At 44.8% G+C, this 24,877-nt stretch overlaps 1 protein-coding gene across 2 annotated transcripts in view; it reads right to left on the bottom strand.

Annotated features, from left to right (window-relative positions):
* The window catches only part of Pdcd4 (Programmed cell death 4), a 33,934-nt gene extending 9,367 nt beyond the window's left edge, over positions 1-24,567 (bottom strand). The window contains exons 1-8 of one of the 2 annotated variants that reach the window (XM_075876221.1): positions 24,399-24,567; positions 23,344-23,456; positions 23,031-23,144; positions 22,138-22,359; positions 21,612-21,709; positions 21,389-21,503; positions 12,434-12,541; positions 1,665-1,775 (exon numbers count right to left, since the gene is read on the bottom strand). In XM_075876221.1, coding sequence (XP_075732336.1) covers positions 1,665-1,775; positions 12,434-12,541; positions 21,389-21,503; positions 21,612-21,709; positions 22,138-22,359; positions 23,031-23,144; positions 23,344-23,456; positions 24,399-24,552 — 1,035 coding nt within the window. In that variant the 5' untranslated portion in view covers positions 24,553-24,567. The other variant, XM_037426797.2, reaches the window with a different exon arrangement.
* Between the last annotated feature and the right edge of the window lie 310 nt (positions 24,568-24,877).

Genomic DNA, 24,877 nt, shown 5'->3' with positions numbered 1-24,877 from the left:
CTATATCTGGCCAGAGATGTCTTAGTGGTGTCACCATGGCAAGCTCCAAAACTATTATCGTTTGGCCATTAAAGAAACAGAGCTAGCTCGGAAGACATGCGAAGGCTGTCCGGGCCACATATTTTCACATGGAATCAAAGGATACCAGTCCATCCCACGGCCTTTGCCTAAAGGACCCCTAAACTTGGCGTATATTCAACAAAGCCCAGTTGAATGGTGAAGCATTCGTTGATGACGAATACCTTCCAGCACCTGTTATGAAGGCTGTTAAACTATGGAGGCTGTTAAACCAAATTATCCGGAACTAGCTCGTCCAGAATTACTTGATAAACGAGGGCCTCCATGGAAAAACTTAAAACCCTAAATATTTGAACTGTCACATAGGAGCAGGCTCCAAAAAACGTTTTCCTTGGACACGAAACACTGAAAATGTGCACTCTTCATGCTGTGTTCACTTTTAATGATGGAAATATAGCCCGTGTGAATGTGCTGAACTATTTTGAAATTTTGCCAGGGCACTGCACAGTGCAGTGCCTGCGCACCCTCAACCTCTGTCGACAGTACTTTGCTGACGACTGCACAGCAAAAAAAAAATGATGTTAGTGATGCATATTTCGTTTGTGCCTATTGAATGCATCCGTCAATTCGCTGTTATATCGTATTTTTGAAATAATGCACATTTTTAACTTTAAATGTGTGTATCTTAAAACATGATTTTTTTTGTACTTTTGTTCCTTTATCTCAGCAACCACAGTATCTAGAAACATATTTTTGCCAGTATTTAGAAAGAGTAATGGGGAATATGCTCAAGCAGAATTATTGTTGCGTGAGGAAGAACTCTTCTTCAACACGGCATCTAATAGCAATTACCGAGTGATACTTAAGTACTTGAAGTAAAAAAAAATACAAAAAATGAGCATAACAATTTTCAATGCTAAATCTGCTTCAGTAAGTAGAGGAATTACTTATGATCGCAATGATAGTAGAATGATTACTGTGGCTGCTATGGTGTTACGGAGAAAAAGGTACACAAACTTTGCCATAATACATGGTGAATGTAAGGGCTTACCCTGTTCCCTTACTCCCATGTTGAACCATGTAAAGATGGTTTAACTGTAGTGAGGAAGTGCCAAGTTCTAAAAACACCTATCCAGGAAAAATCCACACTGCTGTGTAGCCCCGCTTAAAGGTTAAGTGAACATATTATCCTCGCATTTATTCACCATGGCCATTTCATGTTAGGTAAGGTTAGATTATAACTAAAGTAACTTTTACAATATAACATATTTTACAGGTTACCACTTGCATTTTATCACAAGTCAAATCCTAATTGAATAAAATAATAATATAGTAAGCTGCAATGGGACATGACCACTTTCTTAGTAACTATTGAAATGTGAAAGCCTTGCAATAGCAAGTATAAAATTTAAATGACTTTAATGACCATAATGTTCTGTACTACACCTTTGAATACACATACTGGCCACAAGATATACAATAATAAACGGGTGGAGGTGGAAGAGACAACAGCAAAACTTGTGCCAGACTGTCTAGACAGGCAGGCAAGACAGCAAAAAAAAAAAAAAAAAAAAAAAAAAAAAAAAAAAAAAACACCACACACGAAACACTGGAAAAAAACACCCGAAAGTAATATCTTTACTTACTCGTTTCATCTGATCAGGAGTAACAATCACACTCTCATCAAGAGCCCTGAGCAGTTTACACATTAGTTCCATGGCCAAATCACCCATGTCTTCAATAGCCATAACGACAGCCTAGAAAAGACAAGAGACTCGGGTCATTAGAAGTATGCAGTTGCCAGCAGCAGCCTCTAAATACTTTGGCTCGCAGTGCATTGCACAACATTTCAATTTTAAAGACTACGATGCTTGCTTTAACCAACTTCAGCAGAAGTTTCCTTCTGTAGCTGAGTTGCATTACCAGGAGCTGCCCCTACAACAGACCACAAAGGTTCAAAGGGACACTATGCTTGGGAAGCAGACGATGCACAGAAAGAAAATGCATGTGAAGACGCCACCTTGAGATTTCCACACCAAACATGGTGGCATTATAGACTTTTCTGGAGAAGTCTATTAGCTTCTACACAGCTTCTAATCGATCCTCTGTAGCGGTCCTCCGTCAGGTGATATGCCTTTAGCCCCAACATCCTTTTGTTTCTTGTGTCTTGTACAAGAAAACAATAAAACAAATTTTGAAATTGAAAATTAAAACTGCAGTACATTGTCGTTTATGAGTGCCATAGACCTAGCATACGAAGTTTCGGAAAATGTCGAGCCCATGTCACAATACAAAAATATATTTTTAAATTTTTGACGTCACATGCGGAGATCACAGCGCGAAATTTAGAATTGTAACTTCAACCTTAATTTTCTCCTTTTATAATGATGTTATCCTAATGGAACTTGTGGCAGAGTCCCCCGAGAGCAGTTTATAAATTTCAACCAAGTCATTCTTGGCCCCTAAACCACCCAGCGGTCGAAATTCAGTTGAGGTGAGGAAGTTGTGCTCGAGTTTACAACGAACACGTAGCCATGAGAATTTTTCGAAACGGCGCCGTAATGGCGGAATTACACGCATTAGATGATCGAAACGCGATGATCGCTTCTTTCCCTCTTTCCTACGCTACCCTCTCCCAAAACCGCTTGGCCCATCCTCGCTGAGTCAGCCGAGTGCCTTTCTTCATCCCACGTGGCATACATCACTGCTGACGCGCTGTTCAAGACAGCGTCTACTTCCGGTTACCGCGATCCACCACTCAGATGCCCCAGCTCGCCGTCAACTGTGTTGTGTGAGTCATCTGGGTGCAATGATCGTTGACTAACGGCTGTTGCTGTCGTGCCAGCCCGTGCCCTAGGCTAGCGACTTGCGGTTGCGTTACGGGTCGCAGATGTCGATTCGCAAGCGGCAACACGACCAAGAACAGCAAGGTGCGCGCAAACAGCTGTTTGCAGAGTGACCGGAAGTCGTCGGTTGTCGTTCGGCATATCGCAAGCATCGAAAGTGGTGACGTCATCGAGTCTCACTGGTGATGTCACACATGTCAGTGACGGGAGTGGCGGGGACCTCAAAGGAAAAGCTATTGTTTTTTCAAAATTGTGGCGCGCCCGCTACCTGTAGCGCTGCGGCGTGTGGCATCGTTGATCGCGACAGCATTCTGCACGCGATGCGCTTGTTTACTTGAAATGCTTAGGAAAATATCGGAGGGGGTTTAGGGGCCCTTTAAACCCATGAAAATTAGGTGCGTGTTAAATTCAAGTAAAAACTATAATATTTTTCTCAAAGGTACCATACAGACATTACACAATGTGGTGTGTAATAGATTATTTCTATGCAGCCATGGGCACGTTATATTCTTCAAGATGCCCCAACCCACCCTCTTCGGAAAGCTTCGCGTTAGCTGGGCATACAAACCATTTTTCATACCCCTGTCACACAGTCAATTTAACGTGATTTACAACGAATGAGATTAGGTGAACTTAACTCTTTTGCTGCTGCAGGAAAAGGGGCCACACTTTTACTAGGTATAAAAAACATTTTTTTTTTGTGGCTAGGTATTCATGCTTTATTTACATTCTTTGATTCCAAACTGTAGCTAAAAAAATGCTCTGTCCAATAAGATAAATGTCACATAAATTTATTATACACATTAAATAAAAAATGTTTATAATGAAAAGTTTATACAGTGATTATACAAGCAACGCTTAAAAAAAAGGACTTCAAAAATAATGAGGTTGAAATTCAAGATATTCAATTTGCAGCTTCTTATGTTGCTAAAAGATTGTACAAGTTTCAAAAGGTATTGCCAATTTCTTCCACAATTCTTCCAAAGTTATCTTTACAAAAAAGGTCAGTGAGGGTGCAGCAGTATGTGGGCTATCCTGTGAAGCTGGCCATCATGGACTGCTCGGAGTCCATAACACTTAAAAAAGCAAGGAAGAAAAAAAATTGCTTCTGGCCATAATTTTCTGAGGAATGAGGCCTGAAAATAACTCCCAAGGTATTCCAGTAGAGATGAAGGTGAGGCAATTCAACATTTCCCATGTAGATGGGGATTCCAATGCCCTTCATCACTCGACCAAAACTGAAGTTTCTCTAGAAATCCTCTCTTTCCGTGTATGTCTGCCTTTCTAAAGTATGCATCCACACATACTTGTTCGTGAAGCTGAAGATCATGTTGGTCAGCTGTGCTGTGAAAAAGGGCATATGTTGCTCTAGAGTGCGCCTCCGACTTCGACCCCCGGGTTTCGTCTCGAAACTGCACACGCTTGATAGATGCCACAAGGAATCATGTCCGAAGAAAGCCAAGACCCTCAATAGAGTAAAATTGCTGTGAATACACACTCCACCGCCTGTAACTACTAATTAGACAATGAAATGTGTGCCGCACATACAGCCGACACTCACTCGCTGAATGTTGCAACTTGACTTGACGCATCCACGTCACTGGCGCTGAATTTTGATGTGTCAACATCTTCTCCAGGCTCACTGCTGCTCATTTCATCCTCAAAATCTGCTGTTGATGCGCCCGATTCACGAAAACCGCGTTGTCATTTAGCAACGTCCACACGAGAAAAACGACGCCATTCTTGGCGTGCTCACGCAACAACCCGAAACTTGAAGTGCCAAGGGAAAGCTTCCCTAAACAAAAAAACAACCAAAACATCGCGGATTTCTCTGCGCGTTTCCTTTCACAAACAGGTGGTGTTGGGTGCCCGCAAACTCTGCGAGCCCGCAAAAATTTAAACTTGAAATGCATTGTTCAAATTGAACGATCTGAATAGGTGCGGTAGTGAAAGAGTTAGTGTCATTTTAACTGCTTACTGCCACACAATGAAAAGCAATATCATTTTAAAAGGATAACTATGACCTTAGTCTTCCTGAGTGAGCCCTGCCGAGACTTCTGGAGATATAAAGTTACCGTATTTACTCGATTCTACCGCGCCCTCGATTGTAACGCGCACCCGATTTCCACCGCGAACAAAAAAAAAAAAAAACGTAAGACATCGATTGCAACGCGCACCCATTTTTCTCGCTGGCCCGCACGATCACACCACTCGAAAAAACGACTCCTTTCGGGAGCGTCTTCCATTTAAATATGAGGTACGGGCGATGCTTGTGCCCATCTGACGTGTAACAGAGCAATGCCGTCACTGTAGTTTTACCGTGGACCGATGTCAGCTCGCGAACTTGCTTCGCCCCCTTCATCTCGACGGTTGTGGTGCCAGGCATGTCGAAGTAAAGAGGCGTCTGATTGGCATTCCCGATTTGCCCAAGCAGGTAGCCGTTGTTGCGCTGCAAGTTTAGGACGAACCTCTGAAAACTGTGAAGCTTTTCATCGTACTCCTCCGCAAATCTTTTCGCATATGCACGTTCCCCTTCGGAGGGAAAAGCCTTCCCTCTTTATAAAGTTAGTTAGCCAGCACCTGGTCGCTTTAAACTGGCTCCGCATTAGACCTTTTTCTAAGACTAATTGCATAGCCCGCACTTGGAGCAGTTCTGTCGTCACAGGCCGCTGTGCCGCTCGCTGCTCAAGCACATACTCGCCGAGCAGCTCTTTAATTTGCGGAAACCGACCCTGCTGTGGTCAACTGAGGCCTTTGAGTGAAGCTTTGCTGTCGACAATCTTCTGCTTTTGTTTCCGCCGGTCCCGCACGCACGTTTCGGGAACTCCGAATGACCGCGATGCGGCCCGATTTCCGTCCGTTTCTGCACACGCGATGACTTTTCTTTTAAAAGCGGCATCGTGGTGCACTCGAGTTTTTGGAGTCGGCCCTTCCACGCCGTCGATGCTAATACACTACTAGATAACGAACTCCTCAGCACACGTACGAAGTGCTGCACAGGGGAAACACAGGCAGAAATGGCCGACGCGCCATGCCGACGCACGTAGGGGGCGGCCATTTTGGATTTGCCGATGGCAATAGATTGACCGTAATTTTTTTTGTTCGTACTCGATTCTAACGCGCATGCGATTTATGAACTCGCTTAACCAGATAAAAGGTGCGCGTTAGATTCGAGTAATTACGGTAATTAAAACTTGAAACAGTTGCATGAAACAGTTGCGTATCCTTGAAACTAATTTTGATCAATAAAAATTTGATGCACGAAAATAAACCCAGCCGCATAACTTGCCACAGCTGCACGAAAAAAACGAAGTCAATTCTATGGTCGAGCCAAGAGGCAATCGAAACCCAGAATTGTTGACAATATGATGGCGCATGATGAAATTCAACTGAAGCGTGGGATTACGGCTAGCACTCCGTTGGCAGAAATAAGACAGCGGCAGCTAATTTATGTAGTCACCACCTTGATCACCAAAACACGTGCAATCGAACGATTAAGGGGAGATGCTACTCGAAAAACGATTTTCTTTAATAAGAGTCTGAATTTAACACAAATGGGCATGCTAATAGAGTTTTTTCTCCTCTTTTCAAATATGTCATTTATTTTCATGTAGATTGCTTGGTTTTCTTTCTGCAGGTCAGATACTGCAAAATTATGGCCATTGTTATGCAACAATTCCGACCTATAAAAATTTGAGATAAAGCATGCAGATATAGCTGACTATGATCTTTTGGAACTGTAGAGTGCAAAAAACTATATAAATTTTGTGTGTAAAAAAGTGAAATACAATAATAAAATAGAAAAATTTACTATGACTCTAGTTGCCAAGGGCTTTCAATGTTATGTAATTTTTGAAAAACATAATCAAGCAGCACTGACAATCTGAATAGATACTTGCACTCTATGGGCCTTCATCATGCTATGTGCAAAATTTCATAGAGGTATGACAATTCTAAGTATACGAACTAGCGTGTATAAGAAGCACAGATCACACAAAACTGCAAAAGGAGAAAAACGCATTTGAAAGTTTGAAACCTTTTTTTTTTTTTATCACAGAGTTGTTAGAAATGCATAATCTTTGGCCATAATGTTCAACAGAACTTTGAAAAGCACTGCAAGTTACTAGAACTGTCCAGCAGCATAGATTGTGCCCTCACGGTCCTTGCGAGCACTCTCTTCTAGCCGTGCCCTTTTCACTCCAGGTTGTGCCCTCACGGTTCTTGCGAGCACTCTCTTCTAGCCGTGCCCTTTTCACTCCACGACGACGGTGGGCCCTTGCTTCTGCTGTCAGACGCTCGGACATTCTCTTGATGCGCCTCGCATCGCGGGAATCACTGAAAGTAACTAGATCTCTAGATGGCAGTATGTTGAGCTCTTCCAGGATGTGCTCGAAAGTACCATGACCCTTGTTGAACCACAAGATTGCCATAGCTGCGGCAGTCTCGACAACCGTTCGGAAGACAAACTTAGTCTTGGGGCAAAGTAGCCAAATTTTGCTGTTCAGGGATTCCGATGCATTCTGGGTTTTCCCTTTGATGCATCGAGCAAGGAGCTTCTCATCCGTTAGCCGCTTATAAATGGGCAAAACAGCCAATCCCTGTGCTTTTGTCAGGAGAGGTGTGTGGCGTGGTGCAGGTTCACCAAGTGCTTTCAGCGCGTTGATGTTTGCACCACGACTGTTCCTGCAGGGCAAAACTTGTGGCTGCCAGCATTGTCAGTAGAGCATGAGTGGAAGTACGAAGCCCATACTGCAGTGTACATATCCCGTTATGCCGTTATCCTGTACATACCCCGTTATCTCGTACATATCCCGTTATGGCAATCTGATAGTATGTTTGGAGCTTCTGAATGGCTGGCTCTTTCATTTTCTGCCCTCGTGGTAATGGCACATGCAGCTTCCGTAGCGCAGTGCCAAGTCTCAGGGCCACATGATTAGTGCAGTCTTCTTTTTCTATATTGACAGCACCATAGACTTTTGACTCTGCAACTGCACTATATGCTTTGCTGTCACCGTCACTCAAGAATGTCATGAAATGCAGTTGGGTGTCATAAGCCAATGTTCTCTGCCAAATGCGCATTGCAGCCTCCGTTTCCATGGCATGGGAGGAACAGTCTGCATTTTTTTCACAGACTGGGCCATGGAATGCCTGCCACACTTCCTCGTCTGGGCCCATATCCTTGTGCCTACTGCATGTCAGGCAGTAGTCTGCATTTTTTTCACAGACTGGGCCATGCAATGCCTGCCACACTTCCTCGTCTGGGCCCATATCCTTGTGCCTACTGCATGTCAGGCAGTAATTTGATATGACCTCGAAGTCTAAGCAGAGGCCAGTATCTAAGGAGATAACTGCGCCAATCCCGTTGTGGCTTTTGTGGCCCCTCTTCTGCCAAGTGCCGTCGAACATAACAGCCACATCAGTTTCGCCTGCTACTTGTTTCGTCAACTCTCTGGTTCGGCGCAAGTTTTCACTCACAGCTGCCATGGCAGCGGTGTGCACCTTCTTTGCTATCGAAAAAAATCCTCGGTGGTGCATTGGCTTTGGGAGTCCAATAATGGAGCAAAATCTCGACAATTGCTCATGCCCAATGCCGACAGCGCGTGCAGCCACCACCGCCTTTATATTTACAGTGAAACTATCTCGGGAGCTCCCACTGTCGTACCGTTGGCTCACTCGGCTGCTGCCGTCTGCCGTATAGGAGCACGAAAGAACAGTCGCTGAGCATTCACTGTTTTCGCAATGAAGTTCGAGGAGCGACGAAAGTGCCTTGCGCTTTTCTGCCGGCTCCCGAACGGCAAGTTTTTGAATACCGCAAGCAGGGCATGCCGCACCTGCCACAAGTGCCGTCAGCAAGAGGGTGTCGCACAAAACTGTCGTTGCACAAACCTCATCGCGCTGTCTTTCATCTTTTCCGAAGAAGCCGAGCTTCTTTTCCGAAGCACTGACGAAAGAAAGCGCAGCGTCAATCCCTTCATCGCAGCCACTGTCGCTTGCGCACTCGTCGATGCCACCGTCAGGCCTAGCACACGTAGGCGCGTTCTCGTTCGCCGCCGCCGTTCGGGGTGCTTTACGCCGCCTTCCCTTGAACTTGTGCTTCGTTCGAAACTTCTGGGGTCTCACGTTGCACTTTTTCGGGCTTGTCATCACGGAAATAAGCATAGACGCGCAGAAAAGCAGACGGACCAAATGCCGAGTGCCGCCACCAGCACAGCTGACAATGACTCGGTAGCCAAAGGCGATGCGGCTTAGGGTGCCGCGCGTTTCAAACCGCTCAAACTACGTGATAAAAAGGCCTCGTTTTGTTTTGTTTTTTTGCCCACGTACGAAACTGGCGGTCGTCGGAGCTGTAAGAAGAAGGCCGGATGCAACTTTCCCAACTGATCGCGATGGCGGGCGGCACTGCGACGGGGAGCAGCGCGCAGTCAAAGACGGCCAATATCGGCGCAAATTCACGAAATTTTGAGCCACCGCGATGCCTTCATACACATTTTTTTGCATTTTGCGGTTCGAATTTAGTTTTGAAATTTTCACACATGAAAGAAGAAGGTTTGAAGATTACAATGCAATAAAAATCAAAAATACGAGAAATTTCGCTAAAAACTCGATTTTTCGACTCGCATCTCCCCTTGACACCCGCGGTACAGGCAATGACAGCAGAGCACAAATAAACATTACTGAAGTCCAGCCGCTGTTGTTTAGTAGCCTTCTCTTAGAAACTTTCGCCCGTGCTATTGCATCATCAAAGCAGCCATAAGCTAATCCAGTTTGAAGTAAGATACTCAGGAATCACAGAATTGAGTAATGTTACCTAGAGTTTTGCGTCCCAAAACTACGATATGATTATACAAAATGCCGCAGAGGAGAATTTTGATAGTCTGGTATTCCTTAATGCGCACTGGCATCACACACTACACGGAACTCTAGCATTTTGCCTTCACCAAAATCCTACCGCTGCTGCTGAGATCAAACCCGCAAAGTTATGGTCAACAGCCGAGCACCTTAACCACTGTTCCACTGAGGCCGACTAATTACAATAGACTCTCCCTAACAAGTCCCTAGCGTCGGGACTACTCATTTGGTCCAAAATCTAATGCAAATAAGTTTTGCAAACTCAATGAACTGAAAATGTCGTTTCCATCGAATGACATTACTTGCTTCATGTGATAGTAAACAAATGACATTAGATTGGCCAGGTACTGTGCGATGTAAGTGCACGTTAAAGGGCCCATAAACCACCTCCGATATTTTTTTCAAGCGTTTCAAGTAAATGCGTGCATCATGTACCGAATGCCGTCGCAATTAACGATTCTACGTATGGCAGCACTATGAGGCGCCGGAGCGCCAGAAATTCCAAGAAAAATCCCTCCTTCTTTCCGTGCCTTTCAGGCCGCCGCATGACCCATCGTGCCACATCTCTTATGTGCAGAACCAAATATGCTAAATATGCTGTGAATGGTCATGTTGCCCGTGAGCTTGCAACAAGTGCGGGGCACGGCGTGTCCCCGTACAGGTCCATCACATTGGCATTCCTTTGAAGGCATGCGAGCAACGCAGGGTCCATACCGACACGATTATGGCAGCCACGGTTCGCCAACAAGCACGTAGCTACAACGCAACTGACGGAGTCCCGGCAACCGGAAGTAGACGGTGTTTCAAGCAGCGCGTCAGCGATGACGTATGCCATACGAGATCCGCAGGGTCTTTAGAGGGGATCTCGGCGAGAGGGCAAAGCGGCATGGGAGAGGATACCAGCAGAGGGAAGCGCAGGAGAGAGTGAAAGATGTGGTCGTCCCAGTTTCGATAATCAAACGCGTATAACTCCGTTACGACTGCACCATTTCGAAAAATTCCCACGGCTCTTTGTTCGTCGTACACTCGTGCACAATTTCCCTACCACAACTGAATTTCGAGCTCTGGGTAGTTTATGGTCCTTTAAAGGGACACTAAGAGGAAAACGATTTTCGCGCATAAGATTAAAGTACAAATTCACAATCCCGGAAACACCGCTCTAACTGCGACATAATTCTTCCCGCAAAACACCATGACGTCATACATATTGAAGGCATCTATTGGGTCCTACATGCCTTCTAATCGATAAACTTGAAGTATATTGTCATCTCTGGGTGCCATAGACCTAGCATACAAAGTGTCAGATTTCATCCAGCTAATGTCGCGAAAGTACAAAAAATATAGTTTAAAATTTCTTACATCACGCATGAAGATTTCCGTGCAAAATTTAAAAATTAAACTTCAACCTTGATTTTCACTACTAATAATGAATTTATGACAGTGAAAATAATCGAATTTCAGTTCTCTAACAGTAGTTAATCTAAGTCATTATTGCTCTTTAGTGTCTCTTTAAAGAACACCAGATAGTCGAAATTTTCAGACCGCCACAATACTTTAACACCGTGACTTCTACTATGGTGTCTCTCATAATCATATTGTGGCTTTGGGACGAAAAACCCAACATATTAGTATAAGCCCCGCCATGCCTTAATACGCACGTGCACAAAATTCAAAGACCGCACACCTGCGGACAATCAGTGTGGAATTATCGAGAAGTACATCAGCGAAACGGGCAGGAACGGACCAGGAAAGGAAAGGTTGCTAAAGACAACCAGGCGATGCATTTTTACGGGGCCTGAACAATGCTCAACAGGGCGTAAATTAGACCTAAAGGACGCAACGACGCTGGCTCATGAGCGAAATCGGGGTGGAAAGAGAGGAAGGAAGCCTCCTGGAAACGAGGTTCATTCACCACAATGCATCGGCTTGCAACAGCAACTGCTGCTAGTGTATACTGAGGATACCACCTGCATAGGGGGCTAGAAAGTCAGAAGTAGACTTTTAAAAATCAGATGTTTTGGCACTTTAGGCTGTCAGTTCTTTTGCACAGTCGTTTTCTAGTCACTTGTCAAACAAGATTAGTTGGGAAGCTAGTACGAAGGAATGCTCCACCGACACATCAAGAACAGAGCTGGAAGCTCAAGTGAAAAAATAAAATACCCCCTCCCTCCCTTCCAAAGCAAAAAAAGGAAGTGAACTTAGCAACACGACACGATCCATGGAATCATTCCTAAAACACACAGCTCGTACTCAAGCTTGTAACTAAACAGCTTGACTTGCCTCTATTTGATCTCGTGCACTCAATTTATCGTCTGGTTAAGTCTCTCTATTAATGGTAACTTCATCTGCTAGTTCTGATAACACAAGGTAATTATATTCTCTTTCTAGAATGATTATGTATTTCTTTTCACTCCTGTACAACCTTGAGTAAGGGCAAATAAATGGGGCTGAGAAGTTCAGTGGCAAGAATTGTTTACTGCTCCTTTAAAGTACTAACACATCTATAGTTTTATCTGCAAGCTGCCATAAAAAAAAGCCCAGCATGAGGCGGTAGGAAATGAAGAAAAGCATCGCTGCTTTAGTATTAATGCGAAATGCAACAAAACAGTGTAAAACAACAAAGCACCCAAGCCAGGACGAGAATGCAAGAACTCTTCACATCTGTCTTTGTCGATTGTTTGGCGCTGCTCATTTCAAAATAAATCCCTCGTCACGCTCACCTCATAGACCAGCTCATGATGGAAGTGTGGGACTTCCAAGTCTTGCAAGCAACGAATGGCTTCATTAACATCACCAGAGCACAAGTACTCCTTGAGCAACATCTGAATCTGAAAAAAAAAAAAAAATGCCAAATGTAATTAGACCATCAATTTGCAAGTTCAAAGAAGACAGCATACAGCAGCATTAAGCTTAATAAATTCTCTTGCTCAATGTCTTCCGTCAAAAGCTCTGTTCACATGGCATACCCAATCATGATTCAAGCCCATAGACTGCGTCTTCCATTAGCATACGTCATCTCATCCAATGGTCTTGCTTACATGTGTTCCCTTAAAAGCTCTATTCTCACGGCGTACCCAATCACGATTCAAGCCCGTAGACTGCGTCTTCCATCACCATACGTCATCTCATCCAACGGTCTTGCTTACATTTGCATGGAGCAATTAGAGAAATAACGAAGGTCCAAGTCACAGTTGAGATCGTTCAAGAGAAATGCCAAAATCTTTGCTAGCAGCAAGAATTCTGTTGTGTGAATGCTGGCTGCGGAGAGATGCCACGCGTTTGACATGGTTTGACATGTCACGTGACTGATTCGTCCCTGATAATGTCCGTCGAGAGAATACAGCTTTAGCCACACAAAGGCCTACGAGAGATGCCAGAGCAGTGAACTCCAAATTAATTTTGACAATCTTGGATTCCTTAGCGTGCACCCGAAGCCCCATGTACTTGTTTTTCCATACCACTCCCATTAGAACATAACCATCTTGATTAAGAATAAAGCCGACAACAATTGCACCAGAAATTTCAGAAAATTTCATCTGAAATTTCATCTAGCCAACGCTGCGATGATGGAAAAATGAATTTGGAAATCAGTGATGTCCTGTGCGGATATTTCAGTGCAAAACTTCCACCTTGAATTAGTCGAATAATAACGTATTTACGCGCGTAATGAACCCACTCGCATAATGAACCCACCCCCACCTTTGCCTTGAAAAAAGAGAAAAAAATACTTTTTCGTAACGCATCGGTTAACTTTATTTCGGTAAGACAGCCAGTGCCGTTGACGATTGAAACAGCGTTAAATCAAGCAATTATATCACAAAATAACAACGCAATAAAGGTCAAAACATAGTTTTGCAACCATGCTAAACGTTTGCGAGCAGTGCGAGCGTGGACGACGTGAATCCAAATTTGAAAGCCACGCCTTTTACGGCAAAGGCCCATCTGTTGAATGCAGGAGAAAACCTTTTGCTGATAGCGCCACACAAGCACAACGGCACCAATACAAAGCACATAACGTTCAAACTGGCGCGCGCTTTGCTCTCTCGAAGGCCATGCAAAACGCAACCACACCCATCGCGCCGACAGCGCGTTGTGCACCCACAACGTTTGTGCGCCGCCATCCGATGCTGCATATTACTGCGATAGCAATAATAGGGATACTCCAGGCTGGGTTCTGCCGTTGGCGTCACTCATCGTATCTGTGTGTATATATATACACATACACACACAGATACGTGTGTATGTATGTGTGGTGTGTGTGTGTGTATATATATATATATATATTAATGAAATCTAACAGACAATAATGCCAAGGAATGTATAGGAGAAGTTGATTGATTGATTTGTAGAGTTTAACGTCCCAAAACCACCATTTGATTATGAGAGACGCCGTAGTGGAGGGCTCCGGAAATTTTGACCACCTGGGGTTCTTTAACGTGCACCCAAATCTGAGTACACAGGCCTACAACATTTCCGCCTCCATCGGAAATGCAGCCGCCGCAACCGGGAATCGAACCCGCGACCTGCGGGTCAGCAGCCGAGTACCTTAGTCACTAGACCACCGCGGCGGGGCAATATATAGGAGAAGTTATTAGACCAATTGTGATGATGCTTTTAGGGTATTGGCTGGTGCTGTCAGCCCAGGAGTGCTAAGAATGTTCTGCCTTTTGATTGTGGTTATTCAAAATTACTAAAAAGAGGAATCGCCACCACATGTATTCAGGCCACCCTTCAGAAGTCATGTTAGCACAAGGGTAAGGTCAGCCTTAAAAATATTGTCAAAACACAGAAAAACGAGCCCTTAAGTATCAATTTCTTTCCCTTATTCATTAACGAGGGTCTTGTACAGGCAGACTTTGTGCCTTAGGTTGTATACGAGGGACTATTGGTCAGCTGCCAGCTCGTAATAAGTTAACGTGCTAAGTGATGCCACACTCGCCGCCATGGCTACAGATGGCACTGACTGATACTCCCACGTTTAAATTCTCTCTCTCTCTCTCTCTCTCTCTCTCTCTCTCTCTCTCACACACACACACACACACACACACACACACACACACACACACACACACATATATATATATATATATATATATATATATATATATATATATATATATATATATATATATATATATATATATATCCAATAGAGTGGCTGGGAGGATACCTGCTGTGGTAGCTGAGTGGTAGAGCATCGAGCGCGTTATTCGAAGCTCGCAGGTTCGGTTCCTGCCCACGGCAAGTTATCTTTTCATGCACTTTTCTTTCTTCACATTTACCTTACAATTTGGTCTAATAACCTCCCCTATACTTTCGTTGGCATTATTGTCTGTTAGATTTCATTATATTGTGTCAAAACACAGAAAAACGAGCCCTTAAGTATCCACTTCTTTCCCTTTTTTATATATATATATATATATATTGTACCAGTGCACATCGGCGCTAAGTGAGAGAAAAGACGACGAAGTTCGTGTGTCGCGCTCTCGGCCTCCTGTTTTCTGTGCTGCAGCTGTCTTGCTTGCCCTGGCGAGTTTCTTGCTGAAACTCCTCCGAAGAACACGCTTGTTACATTTGGTGGAGCGCTGCTGCGTCGTTCCCCTTCTCGTCCTGGAGCTCCGCAGCCGTACTTTACCATCTGCCCCCGGAATGGCCGAGGACGCTGCTCCTTCCCAAGCACCACCTACGGTCATGTGTGCTGGGACGCTTCGTCAACATGACCCTCCGATGTTCAGCGGCAGCGCCTAACTTGACGTCGAAAACTGGCTGGTAGAGAGCGTGTTCGCGGTCCCAACAAATGGGATGACCCTGCTTAGTTGATGCGCGTCAGCTTCTATCTGACCGATGTGGTGAAGCTATGGTACTACAACCATGAAGCCGAGTTCACCACCTATTCGGCATTCAAGCAAATCATCGCTTCGTTCTACAATCGGCCTGGAGTGCGCAAGCTTCGCGCCGAACGTCGCCTCCGTGCCAGAGCCCAAAGGAACGGTGAGACGTTTACGAGTTATATTGAGGACGTCATTGATCTATGTAAACGCGTGAATGCATCTATGGCGGAGTCTGACAAAATAAGGCACATACTGAAAGGCATAGATGACGATGCATTTCATATGCTGGTAGCGCAACTCATTGAACTGTGCCAAAGCTTTGACGAGCTGCGCAAAGAGCGCCTTTCTACCCATCGCGCCGGAATTCCCACAGTGGACCTCTCATCTTTGGAAGCTAAGAGCACTGGTGCTGAATATTCCACCTTACTGCCCCAAATTAAACAATACATCCGTGAGGAAGTGGCTCGTCGGCTCTCTATTGCCACGTCTGTCACCGAGAGTTTCACTCCGTCGTGTCATTCAATCTCAAGTTGCTGAGGCGGTTCCACCTCTTGTACCACCAACGCAGCCTGCAGCGCCTCTCACCTATGCAGAGGATGTTACCCGTTCCTATGCTCGACCGTCGCCAACTTCATCCGCCCCAGTCACCAACTTCTACTCGCCACCACGCCCTGTTCACCAAATAAGCCCGGTTCTCGCGCAACCCCTCTCGTTTCCCGGACCCCCTCACAACCCTTGGCGCACTCCAGACAACAGGCCCATCTGCTACCCCTGCGGCATTCCTGGCTATGTTGCACGTCACTGATGTCGTCAGCGCAGTGTTTATGGCAATGATTACAACCCTAACCTCGACTACATGCCACAGCAGCCAAGATACCCTGTTTTCGCCGACTCATCGGGCGCTTATTCGCGCCGTGCCAGTTCCCCCTCACGTCGATCTCCTCCTCCCCGGCGCTGCTCCATTTCTCCTGTGCTCCGCCGTACCAATCCCACGCAACAGGAAAACTAAGAGCCGCAGTTCCTGAGGCACGAACTGCGCCCTCGTCGAAAATTTCAAGGCCTCATCTTTCGCCTCCAACGAGATCGCAGTTATTGATGGTGTCGCTACTTGGATTGATTAATTATTTAGAAGGACGAAGCCAGAACGCGCCCAAAGCCTTTGCAAGAGGACTATCGTCGGTCTGTCTGCGAAACATTGTCCTTTACAAAATAAACATCTCGTCAGACGGGCCCACCTACCTGCTTGTCGTCCCTACCATTCTTCGTTCTGAGGTATTGCAAGCGTGCCACAACGAGGTCACATCTGGACATTTAGGCTACACGCGCACACTGGGCAGAGTTCAAGGGAGGTATTACTGACCTAGACTCACCGCTACCGTGAAGCATCATGTTCGAACCTGTCTCGATTGCCAGCGGTGCAAGTTACCTTCGACGAAACCAACCGGTTTGCTACACCCTGTTCAGATCCCGACAACTCCATTTGACCAGATCGGAATGGACGTTTTGGGCCCACTTCCCACCTCTAGTGCTGGTGACCACTGGGTTATAGTGGCGACCGACAACCTTACTCGTTACGCCCAGACAAGATCCATCCAAGAGGCACAGCTGAAGAGGTGGCCCGATTTTTCATGGAGAACATTGTGCTGAGACACGGTGTGCCGTCGATTGTTATAACAGATCGCAGAACCGCATTCACAGCCGCGCTTTTAGATCATGTGTTGGTGCTCAACGGTACTATTCATCGCAAGTCGACAGCTTACCATCCACAAACGAACGGGTTGACCGAGTGGCTCAACGAAACTCTGGAAGAGATGCTTTTAATGTATGTGGACATCGAACACAAAAACTGGGACGAGATTCTCCCTTATATAACGTTGCATACAATACTGCTAAACAAGAAACCGCACGGATGACCCCATTCAGCCTTGTTCACGGACGAGAAGTAAGGTCGATGTAGGACGCCATGCTGCCACACGAATGCGATGGCAACGAAACGAGTGCTGACGCATTTACTCAACGCGCAGAGGAAGCCAGGCAGCTTTCACGTCTGCGAATATACCAACAGCAAGAGTACGACGCAGGTCGCTATAACTTACGTCATACACCTGTAACATACGAAACCGGGGACAGGGTATGGGTGTGGACGCCTGCACAAAGACGGGGACTATCCGAAAAGTTGCTCGGAAGATACTTCGGACCTTATCGAGTGCTGCGACCACATGTTACCTACGAAGTCGTCCCGGATAGCCCAAACTGTACAAGGCGTCGCCAGCACCGACCCGAACTTGTACACGTAGTGCGCATTAAGCCATCCGTCAGCGAGTGACTCTGCGAAGCACCAGCACTTGTAGCAAGTGACTTTTATGTGCGAATGATGGGCTCAGCTATCGCATCGGGGCAATGCTCTTTTAAGGGGAGGCAAATGCCGCGCTCGAAATAGAGAACGAAGACGATGTGCGTGCCAACAGTCTCCTGAAAAGAGGCACTGAAGAAGACGACGTGCTTTTGTTTATGTCTCTTGCTCTTGGCTCCTGCATAAAGACACACGCCGTCGATTCTCGCATTCAACGACTCAATGATCTGTTTACGTTGAACCACTTCACTATTATCATGAGATTGTTAATGCATATACAGTACACTCCCAGTAAACGGAAATCTTTTAAACGGAACTGCTGCTTAAATGGAATAACTGCCTCTGATATGATTGGTTTCATCCCTGCATACTACACCCAAGTTTACCTCCCAGTAAATAGAATTCCTCTTAAACGGAACACATTTTCCCGGTTGCTTCAGGTTTTGTTTAATGAGAGTCCCCTATATTTTCTGGCATGAACGAGCACAGAGTATGAATTAACCCAATTCATGCAATGGAGCAGTTCCAATTATGAGCCCTTAAAACACATTGAAGATATGGTGGGTCAACCAAGAATTTGAATTTAGAATGCAAGCGAGTACTGTACATCACATTCACCAACATGCGCAGTAATACGTTGAAACAACCAATGCAATAGGCGAGGAGAAAACAATGTGTTAAAAAACCGATGGATCTTCGGCATATTTGACGACACTTTCGCAACTCACAGGGCTTACGCGTGGCACAAGAACAGGAACAGAAATCAAACACATACACATACTTTATACCGCACCTAATATGCAACAGCACCATTCTTTCATACGCATGGAATAGCAATGCCAAGCTGGCTGTCTGCGACAAAAAATGAAAACTTTTGTTTAGCGGAACTAAACAAAAGTGTCACAATAGCACTGTAACCTCAACTTCACATGGTTTTCTGAGTGATTCTTTAGTTTTGATGGTATACTAAAATTTTTGATGCTGGATGTTCTTAACTGTGTGGAGAGCAAGTAGTTCAATTGCGGCCCATCCAGTAAGGGCCTTACTGGACGGACCACAACTGCGAGTGAAACAAAATTATGCAATATGTTTTTATTGATTGTGAAAGCTGATCTGCAAGAGAATAATTGGGGAAAGTTTAAGAAACATCAAATTTTTTTTAATGTCAACAGAAGTTTCTGTTGTATGCTGTTTTCTTGAAGTTAGCGCGATTGCATCTCTATTAAAAAGTGTTATCAATATAAGCCTTGTAGGTTTATAAATGCTGAGAACGTAATGCAAAATTTTTGTCAGTCTGTCGTATGCCCTTATTGATATACAAGCCTCCAAAGAAGGCAAAAAAAAAACATTTTATGGGTCAATTTTGAGATGTTTTATAAAAACATGTACACTCAGGAAGTTTACCAATTGACTTTTCAAGATTCCCTGACTTTTCCAGCTTTTCCATGATCATTAAAAGCAAATTCCATGACAGTCACATCTGCTTGGAAAACTCTGTGCATTGGAAACAAACTATCGAGTACAGCATTTACTCGCATAATAGGTGCACTTATTTTCCAGAAAATCTGCTGCAAGTTCAGGGTGCATTTATTTTGCGGGGTAAAATTTCCAAAAATTTTCTTTCAGACTAGTACAGACCGCAGATAACGTACACGCTGCTGAACTCACGAATATCTGCACTAGAGCCGAAACAACCTTCTTCATAGGCTACACTAGCCCAAAATCCGTTCAGCATGCGGTCTCAGGTGTCCGAGAATCGAAGCAAGTGATGCAGTAAGCATTCAAATTCCAAAAATAAATATCAAGAGACCTGTGTTGCCAAGCCAATGAAATGAACATTAAAAAAGAAAGAACATCCCAAAAAGAAAGTGCCATTGTGGGAATTTGCCAGTTATGTCTCAGGTCACCTAGATTATGCACATTATCACAACTAAAACTTTGTGCACTGAACGCCACCAATCGTTAGATTTCACGGGCTCGCACCCCATATCCAAGACACTGCAACTGAACCACCATTAGTGTGTTAAAAGTGCCACCCAAGCCCCTTTTTCCTTCAAGTAGAGCCACCGAAAAGAGTTGCGTTGATTCGGTACAAAACCGCAACTTTGATTGCTTGCGACCGTGGCCTAAAAACACCAACAGTGATTAGGCCTAGGCTACAGTTTGGCATGTTGTCGCGGGAAGTTTGTACAAGACAACATGAAAATTGGACGTCAAAAAGATCGCACTCAAGCACCGATTTGAATGTGATACGATTTTTACATTCGGGGCGAACAGATGAACGCGACAGAAGTCCAAGGAGGGGCAGCAAAGGTGAAAGCTCGCATTATGAAGCTACAAAGCTTTTAAATTTGTGGACGAGGCAGCAAATGAAATAATGACGACGCATTTCTCGACAGGAAGCTCAAATGCGCATTTAAGTGCGGCTGAAGCCACGGAGACGCCAATGTAAAGATTACTTTGACACCCAGGAAACCATCTTTATTTACACGGCGAGCTCGTGGAGCTGGCACAGCGCTGCCATGGTCTTTTTTTTTTTTTCCTTCTTCTTCCTTCCTTCGGTTAACGTAAGAGGGCATCAGATTACAGCTGTGCAAATACGGTAATCACGGTCAAGTTCCGGGTGCACCTATTATGAGCAGAAATATAGATCTGATCTGATTTCTCGTGACCAAACTGGGGGTGTGCCTGTTATGGGAGTAAATATGGTGTGTATGTGTGTATATATACAATTTTAGGCACTCCTCATTAAAGAAGTAAACATATTCACTGCACATGCTCATAATGCTCTGAACGTGTGGAGTAAATATGAAAAAGTATGTATATCTTGCTAAAATAAAGCCTCTGAATTGGGCAGTGAGAAAGTTGGCTGTTTGATATTGGGATAAAACAGAAAGCAAACACATGAGTTAAAATTAACCACAGCTAAAAATTTGAAGAAATTCGCCAACTTTTCCAGATGGCTACAAATTCTCAGACTTTTCCAGGTTTTATAGGTCGGTAGACACCCCGACACTACCTAGATAAGTTACCTGAACACAAGGAAAAACATGCATATATTTAGGTAAACAAATTGAAGATATATAGCTATAATATATCTTGCATAATTCACAATCTAAGTAAAAAAGCAAAACAACAAAGCAGGTAAGCGTGGCACTCTACCTTTCATCATTAGTAATTTACTGTGCCCTGAAAAAAAATTTTTCAGGCAAAACCTATTGCAGATCTCTTCTTTCCACTCACCAAACAACAATATATAAATTTTAAAATGAATTCAAGAGGTCAACTGTCCATGCTTTGTTCAATCTGAGTCTGAGTCAATTGTTTTTATTATGAATGTGCAAATATTTTGCAAGTCAACACAGTACAACCCTAATTCTGTGCAGACTTCAGATATAATATACCCCTCACATAAATTACACCGCAATTGCAATGATTGTACACGACTGCCACTTCATCAAAAAAAAAAAAAACAAGCATCGTCTACACACCTTCTTTACAAGATATTTGACAGGACGCATGCCTCCTCCCATGCCCCACACATTATCCAAACGAACCAGTCCATGTTTCATGCTCAACAATGTGCTGGCATGTTGCAGGGTCTGCCTGTTCAACAGCAAGAAAGAAGGGGCAGGGGAAGGGAGTACGCACATTTAATAAGCAGATAAACTTGCCAGAAATCCTCACGCAAGTCATAACTAAAACATTACATACTTTGACAGTGGGCAATCAGTTTCTTCAAGGTTGAGTTGCACATATTTTGGTGGCACACAGTCATCTGCCACTGCACGTGCCAAAAAGTTGCCCAGCACCTGCATGAAACACGCAAGTCATGAGAAATGTACAACAGCATTTTCTCGAAGGTTGAAGCATACTAGTAGTGAGTAGCGCTTCACAACTACTGACTGCTTTGAAGTGTCTAGCTATTAAAGGCAAAACAGAACAAAATAGGCACACATCTATGTGCATATCACACCATAGGCACACATGTAGGGACCTATCTTTGCGACTGCGCACATATTTTTATAGTCGAAACTGTGTGCCAGCACACGCTCAGAAAAACTCGAACAGCAGCAATGTCTGTAAAAGCAATAATGTGCAAGGCCCCAGACAATTTCAAAGAGAAATATAAACGGGAAATCAAGAGCTACATGTGAGCAAGCACCAGTCAAAGTCAATGTCCAACCCCCACCTAGAATTCTCAAGTATCACTGCAGCAAGCATACAATATGCAATATACCGTTGTGGCATCCGGTGTGTCAAGCACCAGGTCTGGCAAGCTCTTGAGCAATAACTGAAAGCCCTTCTCAAAGTCTGGCTCGGACAAAGTACGCCCGTACATGTCCGACAGCAGCACAGACGTCATCTCCCTGTGCGACGGTTTACGCTCCATAGCCAGAGATATGACCAGGCATACAAGGTTGGGCCGAATTTGGCGCAGGTTAAATTCCTCCAAAGACAACTGAAACAGGAATTTAAAAAGAAAGCATCAAGCATACATGCAAAAGAGAAAGCAATTATGCATGTACCAAAAATTACATACAGAAATACCAAAATATAAACATTTTTTTGCTTGAATATGGCAAGTTTAAAGGGATACTGAACAAAAATGGGAAAACTGACAAAAATTCGAAATTTGACTCTGAAGATGCCGCTATTCCGAATAATAGTGTTTATTTCCAGTGTTTTTTATTTAAAACTGTGTGTTATATTTTTCATAGATTGTCAGCGTGTGGCGGCGGCTGCTCGCGAGCGCAAGCCGTGACGTCAAACTCAACGAGGCGCATGCAGAATGCACGTGTTCTTGTCCTCCGCTTCCTTTTCCACAAAAGCGTTGGTGCTTTGTTCCAGCCGGAAGCTTTGTTTGCTGCTGTTCATACCGGTTCTTGGAACCGAAGTGGAAGATGAGCGAATCGAGAGATGCGGTCGATGGCTGGCATTGTTGGCTTGCCAGTTTCGGGTGAGTCTGACGTCTCCAAACATGCATGGCGCTGCCGCCGGATGCAGCAGTTTGTGAAAAATGCATTAAATTTATTACTTCCCCGTAGTTTCTGCTTAAAATGAAGGTTGCCTCTATCGATTTCAGGATCCCTTTAAAGCTTGAAAAATGCAGATTTCTGGCTGGTTACTTACAACAACTTCGTTGGTGTCTCCATGCTCAAAGTACTCCAGCAACAAGGGGTAGACTGTTGTCTCAAACTCATCCTCTGTAAGCTCGGGCGTAATGGACTCAAACTCGCAGTTTTCCTGCAAAGGGTAAACTCGGGTTTACGGTTCAACGCGCAAAATCTGAATCTAGACGGCACGGCTCTGTCATGGTAAGGACCAGGAACGCACCAACGGGCCAGTGAAAGTGCATTACTGTTCCCTCGGAATGAAAGTGACATGGTTAAACTTAAACGGCGCCGGAGTCTGAGCTCAAGAAAACTGTGCTCCCTGCTGTCACCTGGTTGTCCGAGTCATAGTTCGGATCGCGGACGTCTGATGCAGAGATATCGTCATCCTCGAGCGAAATTTCGCTCCCAGGTTTGCCCCAAGTTCCCTTTCCACCTGCACCACCTGCAGGAAAAAAAGTAAACCTTTCAATACGAAACAAGCGCAGATTCACGGGCTACAATAAGCTCTCAGCCACGAGATTAACATAAATGACACTGTTACAATAATGCAAATATGAATACCTAATGCAAAGAACCAGCTGAACGGCAGTTCAGGCAGAATACCATAAGCACGTTGTCCACCTACTACTCACAAGTTGGAGAGCGAGAGAGTAGAATACGATTTCGCCAATACATGCGGCTTCTACTGACTGCAAATTCCTACGCAGTCATTAACTTGACACTTCCAAGCGAAAGCAGGCACCAGAAAACAGGCGCGCACTATCAACAAAAACAAACAAAACATGTCCACTGGATAGCCGCCATATTTATATTTACATGCCTTATATATGATAAAGAACGATGCAACAGCAACAAACAGCCGGTACGTTTAGTGTGCGTGTCACACTCAAATGAGCTGTCAGAATGCGACAGCAATGCAGCTCGCCTTTCTTCGGCTGTCCGCGTCCGTGGCCGTTCCTAGGCCTTCGACTGTTCTTACGGTACTGGGGGTGCGTCCTGGTGGCAGCTGGCAAGACTGGGCTCACATCCCCGGCCGCAATCAGCTTGGAAGGCCGTTTGGCCTTTTTCTTGATTCTTCCGTCGTCGAAAGGGTTTTTGACGTCGCTGTCCATGTCTGCAGACGCTACAGACTCCACATCTTCCACGATCAACTGCGGAGCCTCATGATTACGGGCGACAACTTCATTGTTGAAAATATCGCCTCCGTTCGACATGGCACTCCTTACTATCGGACTGAAACTGAATTTATTGACTTAAGCCTGCTTAAACTTTAGTGCAACGACCCTCCCTTTCAATGAAACCTTCCACAAGAGACGCTAACTTCCAACAACTACCCAACGTTTGCAAAGTCGCAACACGAGCACCAGCCAAACTTATGCCTTACCAAAACCTGATGCGGGAGCGAAAAGCTGAGAGAGCAGCTGAGAGAATCGATACGCCAGGGAATGGCGAAAATTGAAAATTGCTCCAGTCCTGCAGACGCCAATAAAAGAGAATGCTGCACCGCAACTCAGCGTTGCGAATTTACTTCGAAACATACTACTTGTTATGTATAATGCACGCACTTGCAACCGGGGCTACCACTTGGCGATGCCGGTGCTGCATCGCGTTTTCTTCTTCTTCACAGTCCCTCACGTGGCGCCCGGTCTCGTGTATGTTTACAAACATATTGAAGCATTTCGTATTTCTTAACTCGACAAGTCTTGTTGGCTAGTTTACCGAACATGCATTATATGTGTTTTACTTTTCGCCGCAAACGGCTGTCTCGCTGTGTCCATCAGGACGATGCCGTTTGGTTTATCATGCGGAAACGTGCGAGGCGTGTTACGAGCCCTAAAACCAGAATTGCGCAATCCGCCGAAA

Source organism: Rhipicephalus microplus, chromosome X, assembly GCF_043290135.1.
Source record: "Rhipicephalus microplus isolate Deutch F79 chromosome X, USDA_Rmic, whole genome shotgun sequence".
Taxonomy (NCBI): domain Eukaryota; kingdom Metazoa; phylum Arthropoda; class Arachnida; order Ixodida; family Ixodidae; genus Rhipicephalus; species Rhipicephalus microplus.
This window is presented reverse-complemented; position numbering and strand designations above follow the sequence as displayed.